The sequence below is a fragment of the Gigantopelta aegis genome, chromosome 14 (genome assembly GCF_016097555.1).
Source record: "Gigantopelta aegis isolate Gae_Host chromosome 14, Gae_host_genome, whole genome shotgun sequence".
Taxonomy (NCBI): domain Eukaryota; kingdom Metazoa; phylum Mollusca; class Gastropoda; order Neomphalida; family Peltospiridae; genus Gigantopelta; species Gigantopelta aegis.
In genome coordinates, this window is record NC_054712.1 from 23,391,037 (window position 1) to 23,408,487 (window position 17,451).

General features: G+C 33.6%; 2 protein-coding genes across 2 annotated transcripts in view; one reads left to right on the plus strand and one right to left on the minus strand.

The window, feature by feature from the left end:
- Positions 1-3,547, minus strand: part of LOC121388405 (vesicle-associated membrane protein/synaptobrevin-binding protein-like) — a 30,562-nt gene extending 27,015 nt beyond the window's left edge. The window contains exon 1 of the mRNA XM_041519715.1: positions 3,399-3,547. Coding sequence (XP_041375649.1) covers positions 3,399-3,456 — 58 coding nt within the window. The 5' untranslated portion in view covers positions 3,457-3,547. The remainder of the gene's footprint in view (positions 1-3,398) is intronic.
- A 253-nt stretch (positions 3,548-3,800) lies between these two features.
- Positions 3,801-14,466, plus strand: LOC121389004 (protein C8orf37 homolog). The gene is made up of 6 exons (XM_041520592.1): positions 3,801-3,991; positions 7,593-7,656; positions 8,580-8,644; positions 9,343-9,408; positions 12,432-12,580; positions 13,573-14,466. Exons 1-6 carry the CDS (start codon positions 3,873-3,875, stop codon positions 13,671-13,673), a joined length of 564 nt encoding a protein of 187 aa, XP_041376526.1. The 5' UTR covers positions 3,801-3,872; the 3' UTR covers positions 13,674-14,466.
- Positions 14,467-17,451: the final 2,985 nt, after the last annotated feature.

A 17,451-nucleotide genomic window follows, 5' to 3' on the forward strand; every position in this document is an offset into this window, starting at 1 on the left:
AGTTATAGCTAAACACACAGTAAGGAATATAAATTGAGTTGAACTGTGTGTGTGCTCTTTCCCAAATTGTAAAACACTATAATAAAATTATATTACATCAATAGCATGACTTGTTTGTGAATGGGAGGATCTCCAATTTTGGGTCGTGTGTGGTATTGCGTTACATAGGGGTGGGTCTAATTTTTATTTTAAAAAATAGCGTTACATAATATTTTAACGGCCCCAAAGGTTGACGATAGTCACTTTTCGCACCCTTGTTTTGGCTTTGTACACAATAAATATATCTCACAGTAGTTTTACTTGAAATCCATATTTTGTAAAAGGAACAAAAAATTAATCACAAGATTTTTTTCAGACACATTCAGGTGCATTAGTAATATTTAAAAAATTAATAATAATAAAAAAAAAAAAAAAAAAAAAATTCAACAGCAATTTTGCATTGGAATTTTTCCAGCATTCTGAAAACGGAAATGTCATGTACTTGATTTGTGGTTATTGTAAAGAAATGCAAAGTGATATCATTGGAATACTGACGTCATTCAAGTTAAAAATTAGCTATATTATTACAATGCTTCGCCACATTAAAATAAAAACTGGTCTATTAACCACTGTCAAAATTCTATAACCAGCAGAATGACGCTGCTTACAGGTCGGTATGTTTTTATTTTTCATAATTCTGCACAAAATATTAAGTTTATGTTTTAAAAGATGAAAGAAATAAAAAGTACCTTTTGTCAAATATATCTTATAAAAATTTTACGGTTGGATGTTTTATTTATTGTGTACGAAGCCAAAACAAGGGTCCCAAAAGTGACTGTCGTCGACCATAATTACACAACAGCTTATTTAGGAAAATGCTCAACACAGCGGCCTACTCCTACTTTAACACATAATGGAACATTAACCATTTGATTTCATCTCTGTATGCACTGCTATTTAAAAATAATAATTCTGTTTAGCTAAATGTTACTTGAATAAGAAAACAGATTTTCTGATCAAATTTGTCAAATTAGCAATTTATTTTTGGCGTCCAGCTTAAACTCTAAGCTATCGACAAAAATAACAGTCCCCATCAGCTGTTTACATGTCTGACATGTTCCGATCAGCTGTCTACACATGCACAAGGCTAGCACCACCATTCATCAAATTAGCTAATTAAATGTAAAATTTAAAAACAATTGGCAGATTAATAATAATATTAAGTTGGAAAGTTACTGTCGGCATTTGCAATTTCTGACAATTTGATGATTTTTTTTACTCGCCCTGAGCTAGCCCTGTCTTCAGACTCTAGAGTTAGATTTAGCGTTAGTTTAAAAAATGTGGGTTAGTGTGAGGGTCCCCCATTATATCAATATAATCGGGGGGTGGGGGAGGAGTATCTTTCCAAAATTCAGACATATATTTTTTGTTAAATTATAAAACGGTAAATTTAATTATAAGATTTAGCTGCATTTATCTTTCCGAGCATGCAAATATGGAGCAAAAAACTAATGTCAGGGATTTATCAAGGACATTTTTGCTAGGGTCCCATGCCTGATGGGATTGGGAAAATTAGCATGAGAAAATCATATTTGGGATATTTCTTTAGGCCATTAAATGATGCAGTACACCATTGTTGAATTAATAAATTAGAACCAATATTAGACATAATTAAATTTTAAAATAATAATAATAATTATAATAAACTAACATTATGTGGAATTTTTAGCATAAAAATAGGCAATTTTCAGTGCCACTTTCTTTTGGGACCACAGAGTCTGGATAAATCCCTGTATGTGCATATTTGTCCATGACCCACTACACCAAAATTAAAGAAAAATTATTACGGGAAGCTGCAAGACCCAGGAAAACGCTCCCTGGCTTTACCCGGTACTCCTGTTTAATCTGCCAATGAATTTGAGATTATTTGTAGTTGGTAACTGCCTGCAATGTCACTGTCATAATGATGATGTAAAAACAATGAAGATATTCATTTATTTATAGTTATTTCCATGTTTATATCCAATTAAGGTTTAAGGTCCTGGGAACACACCTCAGCTATCGGGACTCTTTCCAAGACACGAAATCCAGAAACATTTTGATCACTATCGCTTCACGATTCATGATGCAAGTTTCAGAGATCGCTACACAGTTTGAAAAAATTAAACAGTTGTTGCTAATCAATTTCAACTAACTAAAAATATTGCTTATCAAGATTCTGAAAAGTAAAAAACAGTAAATTTTTAGACTCAGCAGATATTTAAATAGAACTTCATCTGCTAAAATCGCAGGTCACAAAAGACAATTATTTCATCTGCTATTTTTATTTATTAATGCTCGAAAATACATCTTACAGATCCTAATTTTTCACACATTATCCCAATGTCTTTGCATATAATGCTGCCTTGTTTATGCAGGCCAAATTTTTTCTTTTGGTCTGCTAGTTTAAAAAAATAATAGCAGGCTATATATTAGTAGTTTTACTTTCTATGTCGAGGTCGTTAATCTCGCTCTAGGTGAGAGCCGGTACCAGGATGCAAACACAATGCCTATTATATACTGTTTATTTTTAAAGTTTGTTTTTTGTTTAACGACATCACTAGAGCACATTGATTTATTAATCATAGGCTATTGGATGTCAAACATTTGGTAAATTTGATATGTAGTCTTAGAGAGGAAACCTGCTACATTTTTTTCATAAGTAGCAAGGCAGGTTGAAAACTTAAGGAAGTATGTGGAATTTCCCGTAATTGTTTAATCAACGAAACCGTTTTTTGTTTCAGTCAAAATTATTAATTGATTATTGTGTTAAATGATGAATTAAGTGCAAACTTCACCAGTAGTTTGTGTGTTGCCTGAACTACCTTCTCTGAAAGTTTCATTATAATCCAAGCAATATTAAAAAAGTTGTGACATTTTGTGTGTTCAAAGTCGGCGTTAATTAATCGAAAAAAACGATCACAACTTTTCTTTTCTTTTAGTAGTCAAACAAAGCATAAAATGGGTGTGATTCGACATCTTCAAAATGTCATAACTTTTTTAATATTCATCCTACAGCAAAAATTTAAACTGCATTTTAAAGCTTGATCCAGGCTCTGTTTAATGGTAGCTGATTGATATCTATCTATGCAGGCTGATTTTTTTCTCTCACATACCTACTAACTGTATTCTCACAAATGTTTTTTTTAATTGTTGGGGCGGGGAATAAGGACGACTTGCTCAATACTGTAAGGCAAATTGTTTAGCCAACACACTTGATTATATTGTATAAGTAAATGAACATATATACAACGAGATAAACCCAACCTGGTTAACATTATGCTACCCAATGTCACTGCAAATTCGTGGTTCTTAATGGCCAATGGAAGGGATGCAGACAGCAATCAAACTAAGAAAGTGCAGGATCTTTCTACATTTACCTTTAAAACGAAGTTCACCAGAAGGTTCTAAGATCAATACTTGTTCATTCTTTGCCATTTTTGTGTATCCTAACAACACACAATGTTGCTTTTATAACGATTATCAAAATTTTAACATCAGAACTTCGTCAATGCTGACAGAACGTGTACTGCGCCTGCGCAATACATTCGGAAATAATTGAAAATGTGTTCAGAATGACTTCATGGTTTCAGGAATATAAAATAATTACTTAGCTTTATATTTAGTTTAGCATACTCTCTTAAGATGATAAAATTTAACTTTTGTAATATATTTCACCAAACGGTAATTTTTAATTACGTCATGTACTCTTATATTTTGTAATATATTTTATTTACGTCGATTCCGAAGAATTCGTGTAAATTTAGGATTCAGTTTCTGGGCGAGATGTTATGTGCATAGTGATGAAGTAAACGCCAAAACAACGATGATTTGCTAACAGGAAATAATTAATAATGGCTGATGATATCGATGATCTGTTAGATGAAGTTGAAACGAAATTTTGCGAAAAACCCCAGTCAAATGGTCGCCATAACACAACAGGCACAGACATTAAAAGGACCATTAAAAACAGGTGCCCTTAATTTAAGCCGCTTAATTAATGAATCATCCATGATCATGATGATGTAAAACATAAATATTGTCATTGTTTACAAAGGCCCAATTTTTATTATGTGGAATTAATCAATAAATAGTATACATTGTTTTGCCAAAATTATTAAATAACGTAATATGGTCCGTTGTCTTGTAGTGCACAATTTATCAAATAATTGTTTTATTTAAAGGAGAGGCCAATTAAGGCATTTGGCCTGGTATGCATATTCAACGATATATAATGCACATTATTGCTTAATATCAACACGTATAATCGTATAGTTAATTAATAAAACGGTTAAATGTGACGGCTATTATATATAACGGGCGCAGCCATTTTGTACCATTTCACTGAGTACGCCCTCTGGCGAGCTGGTGGTTACGTAATACTTAACGCGTAACGTCAGGAATGAGCCTTAGAACTAGAAAACACAATCTACCTGGTTTTTGCGGGATGATAAATAGTCATACATTGCAATGTTCTGTAATAATACACATCCCAGTAAGCCAGCAATAAGTATATCCAGCACTATATATATTATTTTTCAATATAAAATAAAATACCATTGTCAAAGTGGCTACACAACAAGTCGAAACAATTAACAATGTTTTGCACATGCATTAACCTACATACTGAAATGATACACGGAGTGTTTTCTTAGTTAATTGGTCTATGCTGTTAGTTGCTTCTACCTGTGATTCCTGATTGTCAGGTGTGTATTTGGTAACCAGACGAGCCAATTAATTGACGCTGTCTAAAAACAAAAATACATACCGGTATTGTGGAATATTACCTGTCGCCCCTAAAATTGTAATGGACATGGTTTATTACTGTAAATAGTTCTGTAAAACTATTGATTAAGTAGACTTTTCCATCTAAAACCACAGAACTGACCAATTACGTAGACCCAAAGAAAAGAAAATTATCACTTAGGTATCGTGGGTTGTCGTTTTTGCTCCAACGTAGCATATCAATAGGCCTAATAGTGTACATTTTTCCTTTGGATTATTTAACAGAGAAAAATACTATAACCCCATTTTGTTCCGTTAATGCAACTTGAAATATATTTAGTTAAATAGTTTATTATATTACTACGTCATTTATGCTGTTTTACAAGTCAGGTTGATCAAAGAGAAGCGCCTTGTCGAAAATTACTGCTTTTGTTTACACTGTACACAGGAGATGGTCAGGAGCTGACGTCACTTTGCCCCAAGCTATCCCACTGGACGTCACAAAAACAAAACAAAATGGCTGCCCCCAGTTAGCAGGAATAATCATGTTTTTTTATTAACTCTAAAATTACACGTTTTTCATTTGCTAAAGTGTCAGTATGTGTTGGTGGTCCGGGTATGCATCTTTCGAACAACTAAGGCTCTTGTTTGAGTTGACCCTACCTTTAAAGTATTGTCAATTGTCGAAAACCGTACGAAATCGAAAACCATATTATTTTACTTCCGGGTATTTTGTAATGTCTGTGCATGTTCGATAGTTGACATAACAACAACGTCTTGTTAAGAAAGTACACTTAAAACAAATTTCCTTAAAAATGCGAAAAAAAAGGTTAGAATAAGTTTTATGCACAATAAAATATATTATTACAGTTAATTTGTACCCTTTAATCAGATTAATCTTATTGCATGCAATGCAAATGCATGCCTAAACAGCAACAAGTGCACAACGGAATCCAGACAATCAAAAACGTCTGCTAGCACTGCCGATTGAGTAATGACTGGTCACTTCAGGATAGCCGCTTTCAGTTCACGTGATTGTCACATGACTGTTTTTGCGGGAAAAGCCAACTTTGTGTTGTTGCCATTACGTTGATAACGTCATAGTACGGTTTTTGATAATGCTTTTAAAATGATGTTTTCTAAATTGAACATGGTAAACATTAATGTTGTTAAATTGATAGCCTGACATGACTGAGTATGCGCACCAGCCATTTCCTCTTAGTCGTACGGTTTTCAATTAAACAAGGATACTGGTAGCAATCATGGATAGGCTTAGTGACTAGTCCAAATGGACATAGAAAGTGTGGTTCTTTCTACGTCTGAAAATTGTTAAATTACCCTATACAGTAGAATCTCTTTGGCTCGACCGGCCTTGGTGGCGTCGTGGCAGGCCATCGGTCTACAGGCTGGTAGGTACTGGGTTCGGATCCCAGTCGAGGCATGGAATTTTTAATCCAGATACCGACTCCAAACCCTGAGTGAGTGCTCCGCAAGGCTCAATGGGTAGGTGTAAACCACTTGCACCGACCAGTGATCCATAACTGGTTCAACAAAGGCCATGCTTTGTGCTATCCTACCTGTGGGAAGCGCAAATAAAAGATCCCTTGCTGCCTGTCGTAAAAGAGTAGCCTATGTGGCGACAGCGTGTTTCCTCTAAAAAAATCGGTGTGGTCCATAACCATATGTCTGACGCCATATAACCGTAAATAAAATGTGTTGAGTGCGTCGTTAAATAAAATACTTCTTTCTTTCTTTCTCTTTGGCTCGAACATTATCGGTGCATCAAAGTTTGTTTGATCCATCGGGTAGTTTGAACCATGCATTCGGCTGTTATTAGGTGCTTCTGTAACACAAATATCAGTCAGAAAACCTCACATATTACCGTAAAACCGGCTTGGGCTAGATGGTCCGATTGACTCATGAGTAACGAAGTTGCCGTCAAATGTCGGATGAGATATATATTTGTAACAAGTATTTATCACTGTTAAATAAACAAATAACTCCCAGGCACTTCACACTTAATTATTATCTATGAATAGGTGTTCCTCAAGTTCTTCACTATTCATCCGTGATTGCATACATTGCAAGTGATGTCAATTTTTAAAAAGGCAACACATATTTCACCTTACGGTGATTAGCACGGCGAAGTCAGGCTGGTCAGAGCGAAGTTTGGGCTCACTTCGCCCGGTTGCACGAGCCGTTTATTATGCTGCTGTACATAGACATGTGCAAAATGAACAACAAGATAAGCCGGCATATGATATAGGATTAATTCGTTCCACTAAAAGATTTAATTCCGAATTTATAATAACTTACATTGTGACTGACGTGAAAGGGTTGATGAAAAATTCCTACATAAATTATTTTTTATATTTCTTCAGATAGACTTAGCCGTTCAAGCTAAATATGTTTAATTTTATAGTTCGGACCAATAAACTGGTTCGAGAGAAAGCTTCTGTTCGACCCCAGGGGTATTCGACCAATCAGCACTAAAATAAAATGGTTTAATAGAGAGAAACATCAGGACTTTGTTCTTGGTTCGAGAATACTGGTAGGTTTGACCATTTGGCGTTCAAGTCAATAAGATTCTACTGTATATATATAGTGGTATTCAAAACTTGTGGCACCATGTTTCAACCATTTTTCAACAGAAATAGTGCAACAAATGGACACAAACCAAAAATGTATAACCTAGTTTTTTTCCTTTAAAATGTATTCTTTATTAATTAAATGTTGATATGTAAATAACGCACAGGTTTTTTTTGCCAGTTAAAATTTGCATTATTTATTCTAAAATTGTTTTAAAAAAAATATTTAAAAAAATTGATTGTTACTTCTTCTTTTTTCAGATCATGCCTTGATGATGACATTGATCAAATACTGAACGATGTGGATGACAGATTAGATAACATAGTAAAGTTTAAAAGTTTATTGTTTTTATACTTTATGGTGGTATTTTGGACAGCTTATTCTAATATTACTGTCTTTAGTGTATTTTAAAGTATTTTTAAACTGATAATATATAGACAGAATCGTTTGTGATTTATGTATAAATTATATAGACAGTTTCACATTGATCTACAGATCTAGATATGTTCCAGCTTTTTATATTATTATATCTTAAGTATTTAGTGGCTTCTACACTGCATTTAATACTCTGAGCTTTTGTAGATACTCCAGTATTAAAAATCACAAAGAATCGCTGTGATCTGTTACTAATAAATGGAAGGTGTAGGTCTAAGCTTGTGGAACTTACAGCATGTTCTTCCTCTTTTTATAAATGGTTAGACCTAGTAAATATTGCAAGAAACACAAGTCAGGGTTATGGTTATTTGTAATTAGAATGGGCTTGGTGGCGCAGTGGTTAAGCCATTGGACTACAAGGCTGATAGGTACAGGGTTCGCAGTCCAGTACCGGCTCCAATCTAGAGCGAGTTCTTAAAGACTCATTGGGTAGGTGTAACGCCACTACACCCTCTTCTCTCTCACTAACCACTAACCAACTAACAACTAACCCACTGTCCTGCACAAACAGCCCAGATGGCTGAGGTGTGTGCCCAGGACAGCGTGCTTGAACCTTAATTGAATATAAGCACGAAAATGAGTTGAAATCATGATTACAAACACTCAGTTCTGTATATCGACCTGTAATTCTCCTGAAACTTAGTACCAGTTAATCCTTTCTTGAAAACAAAATTTAATATGATAGCTGAAAATTATATTGGTTTTTTTATTTTGGTATACAGTATGTTTTAGATGCTTAAAAGCCATCAGTTAGACAGTGTGCTGGAGTGTGGTTAAACATATATTCCTTTCTCTTTGTCTTTTTTTCACAGACATGTACAGACAAAAAACATGGTGATGCAAGCTCAAATCAAGCAAGACCAGAATCGGCAAAACGGTAATTATGAAAATATTCTATTTTGTCTACAATTGCTCCCACCCCTCCCAGGTAATCAGTTCTAGAACAGCTGCTAAGCTTAAATGCAGGGGAATGCTTTCATTAAATATTTAGCACCTTCCTATCACATTTGCATTTTTGTTATGAGTTTACATATTTGTGTTATGAGTGTAGGGCATGTACTGGTGTTGTGATACATCTTCCTTGATTATCCCATTGGATAATTTCCCATTCCAATCAGTTTTCCATAACTGTGGGTTGTGTTGGCCTATGGTAGAACATATTTTATGTTTGAAATTTGGAAAATATAGCCGTGTGAAAGAAGTTTTCTTCTATCACAATGTAGACCAATTTTACAATTAGGGCCTACATTCTAATAACCACTGATTAAACAATGAGCCATGGTATTTGTAAACAAATATTCCATCATTTGTCTTTGAATCAAATTGGATTAATATGTATATATGTATGTTTTATTTTGTTATCTGTGTAACCCCTGCAACCTAATGTAGAATTAAGAAATGGTGTTATTTTGATAGTAATATTGGTTATTTTGAAATACATTAATTATATCTGTGTATATTGATTTTTATAATCATATAATACTTCTTTCTTTTTTAAAAATTTAATCCATTTTCATATTTAGATTTTATATTAGAATCATGCAACATTGACTATTGTGTTTTGTTTGTTTGCAGATGTTTTCCTATATACCTTGGAGGGGCCTCATTTGTGATGGGTCAGGGGTCAGCTTTCAATAAAAAGTATGTTATCTGTGCACTTTGATTTGATGCATATTTTGCTTATAAAAATTAACATATTGTAATATTTCAGTGTCTATACTTATAAACTGAAATGAAATTTCAGTAGTGATCTTTTGTTTGGTTTCATACCAGTAATTCTGTGACATTACCAATTAATCTTTTATTAATTTTTCAAAAATAACTTTTTATTAATATTTTGCCGTTAGGTTTTTTTTTTTTTTTTTTTTTTTTTTTTAAATTTTAAAAATAGTTTATTGCCCCAAAAATATGTTATAATAGTGTCAGGGTTGGGGCCCTGATTTCACAACCTTACAAAGTACATAGCAAACAATATACTAATATATAAAAAAAGAGCAGTGACAAAAGTGGAAATAAAAAGAAGACTGAAAAGAGAAAACTTAAAATGAAGTTATTGATATACTTCCAAACTGGCATCATACTTAAAATTATACACATAACAAAAGTATTAAGTGTCTCAGTTGTGGCCATCTAGAACTTTTCACCATGGTCCTCAATTGTCATCGAATTCTGTATGTAAACAGTTTTTGTAATATATGTATTTTTCTATTTGTAACTTATCTTTAATAAAATTGTTGATACCAGTTTCATTTAGTGTACTCTTTTGTAATTTTGATTTGTATATGTAATATTTTACATTAACAATTAACCAGTTTACAAATATATGTTTACTATTTATAATTCCAAATAAGTCTGTGTTCCTATTCAACTGGGTATAATCACCTTTTTGTAATAACCATTTTTCTATAATATTCCATAAAATAGTAAAGTTTGTTTTATTTAACGACGCCGCTAGAGCACATTGATTTTTTATCTTATCATCGGCTATTGGATGTCAAACATATGGTCATTCTGACACTGTTTTTAGAGGAAACCCGCTGTCGCCACATAGGCTACTCTTTTTACGACAGGCAGCAAGGGATCTTTTATTTGCGCTTCCCACAGGCAGGATAGCACAAACCATGGCCTTTGTTGAACCAGTTATGGATCACTGGTCGGTGCAAGTGGTTTACACCTACCCATTGAGCCTTGCGGAGCACTCACTCAGGGTTTGGAGTCGGTATCTGGATTAAAAATCCCATGCCTCGACTGGGATCCGAACCCAGTACCTACCAGCCTGTAGACCGATGGCCTGCCACGACGCCACCGAGGCCGGTCCATAAAATAGATGCTGCAGTGTTTCTGGTTCATGTTAACAAAAGTTACACATACTAGAATCAAAAGGTATTTGTTGGTATAATTCTGTGTAACATCTGGTACTGAAACCACAACAGTGTTGGGTCTTTTAAAGAGCAAAATGGTAAACTATAATATTTCGCCCATAATGAAGAGGTAAAATCACACCCTTCAGCTGAATAATTCATTTGTGATGTAGGAACTATAGATGATTTATTTAGTAGTTTGTAAAAGATTTTACTTCCCAATTGGTCTTTTAGAAAGAATTTAATTTTCGATGGAAATATTGGATTTTTGTCTCAATTGAATGTTTGGTTATTTGTATTTATTATATCACGCATAAAGGATTTGACAGCCGTTAATAACGAGGTATATTCTAAAAAATTTGACCTTATGTTATATTTGCTTTGAAGGTATCAAAGTTCATGTATCGTCCTTCGTCATCTAATAAATCTTGTATAAATAATATACCTTTTTCAATATAGTGTTTATAAAATATTGTTTTTTTGTCTATTAATATGTTATTATTATACCAAATATTAGAACTTAACAAATCTTCATTATTAAAGACGCTTTTTTTGTTGAAGTATTAGCCAGCTATTTAATACATCTTTCCAAAACAAATTATGTATGTTCCTTTTCTTAATTTGAATAAAATTATCCCTATACATTATTAATTGTTTAGTTGTTAAGCCTGTTACAGATTGAAAGAGAGTTGTCCAATTGGATCGTGATAGAAATAATCTTCTTATCCAAGTCAATTTCAGTGCTGTTGTAAAATTTACAATGTCTAACATTTTAATACCCCCAAACTGGTAATCTTGCATTAAAACTTCACGTTTGATTTTATCTGGTTTATTTTTTTATATATAAAATTAAAAATGATTTTGTTTATTTTTTTTAACAATTTTAGTGATGGATTTGGTAATGAAATTAATAAATGTGTTATTTTGGAAATAATGAGAGTTTTTACAACAACAATTCTGCCCATAACTAAGTTTTCTCGTTAACCACTGTTGTGTTTTGTGTTTTTCATTTTAAGTATTTTTGGTTCAATATTTTGCAAAATCGTTTCGTCCAAGTTAAGTGAAAATTTTACACCTAATAAAGTGAAGTGTTCTTCTCCCTATTGTAGCTTCCACTTTGCTGGATGGAAAACCTGCTTTGAATTTTTTTTACTTCCTATCCATATAATTTAAAACATCTGCATATATATCTAATATTTTTAATGTACTGTCCAGGGATTCAGGTGATCCATCTAAAATAAAGGTTGTATCATCTGCATATTGAGATATAATATAACTTTCCCCATCTATATCTATACCTTTAATGTCTTTAGAGTTTCTAATTAGTATTGCTAATATTTAGGAACATATTATGAAGATATAAGGGGATAGCGGATCACCTTGTCTACATCCTCTTTCTAGATTAAAACTCTGTGATAAAAATCCATTTTGTAATATTCTGGACACTGAGTTATTATAAAAAGTTTTTATCCAATTTTTTTATTGAAGATTTAAAGTTAAAGATATCTAAAGATTGTTCAATAAAATGCCAGGAGACTGAATCAAAAGCTTTCTTGAAATCCACTAATACTAACACCCCTGGTATTTTATGATATTCAGTATAATGCATTATATCCTAAATTAATCGTATATTTTCACCTATAAACCTGCCTTTAATAAAACCAGCTATAATTTTATCTAATACTTTTTTCAATCTATTCGCAATGCATCCAGAAGCAATTTTATATATACAATTTAGCAAGTAATAGGTCGCCAATTTTTGAAAAATTGCTTTGGTTTATTGTTATGTTTTTTATATTTCAGAACCTGCAACAAGTTGCGTTGCACGTCTTGTGATTTTCGAGTCATCACGTTTGATAACTTCAAGTGGGATCGCAATACAGATTATCTCTTTTTACGCAATAATGTCCCAGAGTTCCAGAAACTAAAATCAAAACTGGTGTCCAAAAAAGGTAAAGTTGACATTTGTTTGAAAAATAGCGCGTTTTCTCACTTAAGACTATATGTAAAAATTACCAAATGTTAGACATCCAATAGCCAATGAGTAATACATTAATGTGCTCTAGTGGTGTCGTTAAGCAAAACCAACTTTTAACTTTAGTCTGTCCTCTTCTTACATTATTGGGAAGAAAGAACGAAGGAAATGTTTTAACGACACCCTGAACACATTTTATTTACAGTTATATAGTGTCGGACATATGGTTATGGACCACACATGCACTGAGAGAGGAAACTCGCTGTCGCCACTTCATGGGCTACTCTTTTTCAATTAGCAGCAAGGGATCTTTTATATGCACCATCCTACAGACAAGATAATACATACCACAGCCTTTGTCACACCAGTTGTGGAGCACTGACTGGAACGAGAAATAGCCCAATGGGTTCACCGATGGGGATCGATCATAGACCGACCACGCATCAAGCGAACACTTTACCACTTGGCTACATCCTGCTCTAACATTATTGGGAGACATTTGCTAAAACCTATCTTTATTATGTTCCCCCTTGTTAAGGACTGCACTCAGGATGATAGTAATTCTTTTACAATGCATAAATTCTCAGGGGTGCTGAGAAGAGTACTTGCCTGCTCGCCAAATGTGAATAAAAATTCCGACAGACGAGTTCAAAAATGCAACTACCAGTCCGACGAGCGATCGTTTTTTTCTGAGTGACTTATAGATGGGAAAAAGAGCCGGTCAAAGATCAATACTTCTTAGAAATGGCTTGTTTATGTTAAAAGTATGTTGCTGGTGTATTTTGAATAGATTATTCTGTTAAATTCTTGTGGGATGTCACTTGAATTTTGTAATATTAATTTTGTTTTTATTGATTTGTCAATCAAGCTATGAGGCTTGATTTCGTTTGCTTAAACTCTATGCAAGAATGAACACAAATTAACATGGAATTGATGAGTGTTAGTCTAAGATTCCAATTACTGTTTCAGGCTACAGGTCGTATTGCTGTCAGTGCACCTGGAAATCCGTCCAAGATCTTGAAGAGCTCAAGTATTCCGAACTGAAGTGGGTGTGTGGAAAACACTCTTGACCGTGCTCCGTTGATGCAAATTCATATGGGTGTGGTTCAGCATGTACATGAGTCTAGGTTTCAGAATAATCCTTTTAATTTCCCACTCTTCCTGCCTTCTCCATAATATAATATCTTTATAAGAAAAATGTTTGTTATGAACAGTTTAGAACATATGAATATTATGAAATATGGTCCACAATGAAAGATAGATCCACAGATTAGTTGTGCTTTTTTTTTTTTAGATCAAAGGATCTTTGATTTGCAGTATATAAATGATATAATATGTGAAAACCCCAGATAGCTGGTGTTTGAACTTTTAATTGTATACAAGTACGAAAATACATTAAACACAGAAAAAGAAAGACAGGATAGCACTTACCAACATAGTAATAGGAAACACTTCCACTATTTTAACATATGGTATTGTGTCGATGAGCCTAGTATGTATGATACAAAACTCACAGTTACCACATAAGCTATTCCTACTCAAAAACAGCAAGGAATCTTTTTTTTTTTAATGTGCTTTCTCACAAATGAGTTACATACCACATCCTTTAATTTACTGATTGTGGCCCCAGGGGCTCGGGGCCCCCCTAAATTTTGTGACAGTTATAATTTTATTATATATTAATTTTTTCTTTTTTTTTACGATCCCCTCCAAACCTCCCCAAAAGTTTCCTTGGAATTCCGCTTCATGTCATCGAGGCCCCCCCTAAATGGATTTTCTGGATCTGCCACTGGTATGTGTTGACCATAGCACTGGCCAGACTGCATAACAAGCCTTAATACCATTGACATTTAAAAGAATTTTTAAAAAAGAAGGAACAAAAAAAAGGCTTTTGAAAGATGGAAGTGAGTGATGCAGGTAATAGGTACTCCTAGTGATCCCAAGCTTCCCCTTGGTTACATATGTTAGTGATGTTCCAATGATCAATTATAATAATCAAAAATTTATCAGATTGGCTCTTACGATGTGATGATCGATTATAAAAATCAATAATCGATTGTGTGGGAAAATGTTAACTGCAACTGTAACTGTTCCTCCAGTTTAGAGATAAAATTGATGTAAATATACAGTGGTTTGGGTTTGTTTTCATGTCTACATAAAGACAAATTATATTAAATAGTTAATAAAGGTAGTTAGCCATTTGCAGGGTGCACATGACAATAGGTGCATCGCTCTCTTATGGTCATGGAATTCTAACCGATTGGCACCAACCGATTATATCTGATGGTTGATCATGAAATCCCAAACGATTCCCATCACTAATATATGTACAGGCAGCTTCATTGTAAAAGAAGCTTAATGGTTATTTTAAAATGGTGAATCAATAATTTTAAACTGTTTTAAGTGTACATTGATGAAGATCTAAAACCTACTCATGAAAATAGATCCAATTCTGAACCACCCCTGTGAACTACGGTATATGTGTTAACATACGTGTATCATACTATTCATAGTTAATCAGTCATTTACCATAAACATGTTTGCAATATATACTAAATTGTCAGGGTAGCACAATAAAAAATTGTTCTTCATGTTAGTTGATGTGTAATGCACAATTTATATTGATTGGTGAAGTAACCTATTACAAGTGGTGCACATTGCATGTTATGTTTGTTTTTTGTCATTTAAACACAAACATTTCGAAAAATAACATTTACCTTGGTGATAAAAAAAAATAAAAAATCTAATGGATGTTGAAAACAACTCTTTTTTTTTTAATAACTGCTGACCTGAAGTATTTTAAACATTTGGTACCATTTTGTACCTAATACATCTACTTAGGTGCACACCTCTACTTAGGTGCACACAACATATGAATTAACATCAGAATACACCAAATTTATTGGATACCTATAAAGGAAGGAAGGAAAGAAGGAAGGAAAGAAGGAAGGAAATGTTTTATTTAACAACACACTCAACACATTTTTTTATTTACAATTATATGGCTTCAGACATATGATTAAGGACCACACAGATACTGAGAAAGGAAACCCACTGTCTTCACTTCATGGGGTACTCTCTTCGATTAGCAGCAAGGAATCTTTTATATGCACCATCCCACACACAGGACAGACCATACCACAGGCTTTGTTACACTAGTTGTGGAGCACTGGCTGGAACCTGTAAACTGTAACACCATGTTGTTACATTTGAAATGTCTGTGTGCTTGGATGTTTTGTGAAAAAAATTAAAATGTTCAGTTCTAAATGTAGAGGCAAATATGACCCAGAAAATGGCAAAATCCAGTTTCATTGTAGACTGGAACAGCCATATAGATCGTTTGTAAAATACTGAGCATGTTGATTAACAAAACATGTATTTAGGAGTAAAAAATCCTGCAAAATCAAATACTAGTATATGATTGTGCTACAGAATTGAGGTGCCCTGAAACCAGAGTAAATGTGATCAGTGTATTTTAACTAAGCTTTGTTCAAGAAAGTTATATTCATGTGCGATATATCCAGCTGCCAATGAAGACACAATTACATGAGTGTTTTTCACATTCTCCGGCTGTGTACCCTGTGACTGTAAGATGAAACATTGTACAGCTACAGGGTACACAGCCAGAAAATGTGATATGGTGTTAAACATGTTATTAAAGCTGCATTAGTCTGTTTGTAATATTTAAGCATTCAGAATAGATAATCCAGTTTTTGTTTCTTCTTATGGTGCCCCATTTTTGTATGTATAGCAATGGTTATCTCCAAACTCTTTAAAATACAGCGAGCCTTTACAAAGTACTTGTTTTGGTGAAACACAACTTGTATACAGTTACATCGATGTAGTTGAAAAGTCTGTTTTGATTAACACCACCACTAGAGCACACTGATTTATCAATTATTGGCTATTGGATGTCAAACATTTGTTAATGTGACATATAATCTTAGAGAGGAAACCCACTACATTTTTCCATTAATAGCAAGGTTTCTTTTATATGCATCATCCTACAGACTGAGTAGCATATACGAATACGAATGCTGGTCAACTTGCCCCAAACTTTACTGTCCATAAATAATTGTGTGGAAATTAAAAATGGACATCTACAACATTGGTGTCATTTTATTTATTAGTATTAGTGAAACTCCACTATAACAACCACTTGTTAAATGGTTTTATATTGGGGAGATCCTAATATCGGATTAATAATAATCTGTTAAATCAGTGTTCGAGATTAAAAATTGTGGGCAGTATCCCAGTTGGATACAAACATTTCAAAATCCGATATCCCACCTGAGAATTTAGTATCCCACTTAAATGAAATTCATAAATAACATCATAACTAACTTGGAAGACATTGTTCTCGTTCCCAGTCTATTGCTACGCCGCAATCGAAATCGCGGAATTCGTGAAATTCGCAATCAGACGGAATCGGCAAAAAGATTTGTTGCATCTATGTTTGAGTAATACTGGCATAAATTAATATTTAGCAGTAATATATAAGTGTTTCTGACATTACTAATGATAAACCTACCTGTATCAATTTTCTGCAGATGTGGAATCAATATCTCAAATAAAATTTGAAGGGAGGAATCATCCAACAAAAACAATAGCGACTTCCCAGTCAATTGCTATGCCGCTATTGCTCCAGTGTAGCATTAGACTGGGTAACAAGTTAGGGAAGATATTGCTATGGCATAGCATTAGACTGGGTACGAGCTCAAAAATACTGTTACTTAACTTCACCAGTAAATGACGACTTTCATTGTTTCAGCGAAAAATAAATATGCAGGATTAAAAAACCCAACAATATTATATGGTATCCCGGTGGGATACTGGGTTATTGAAGTC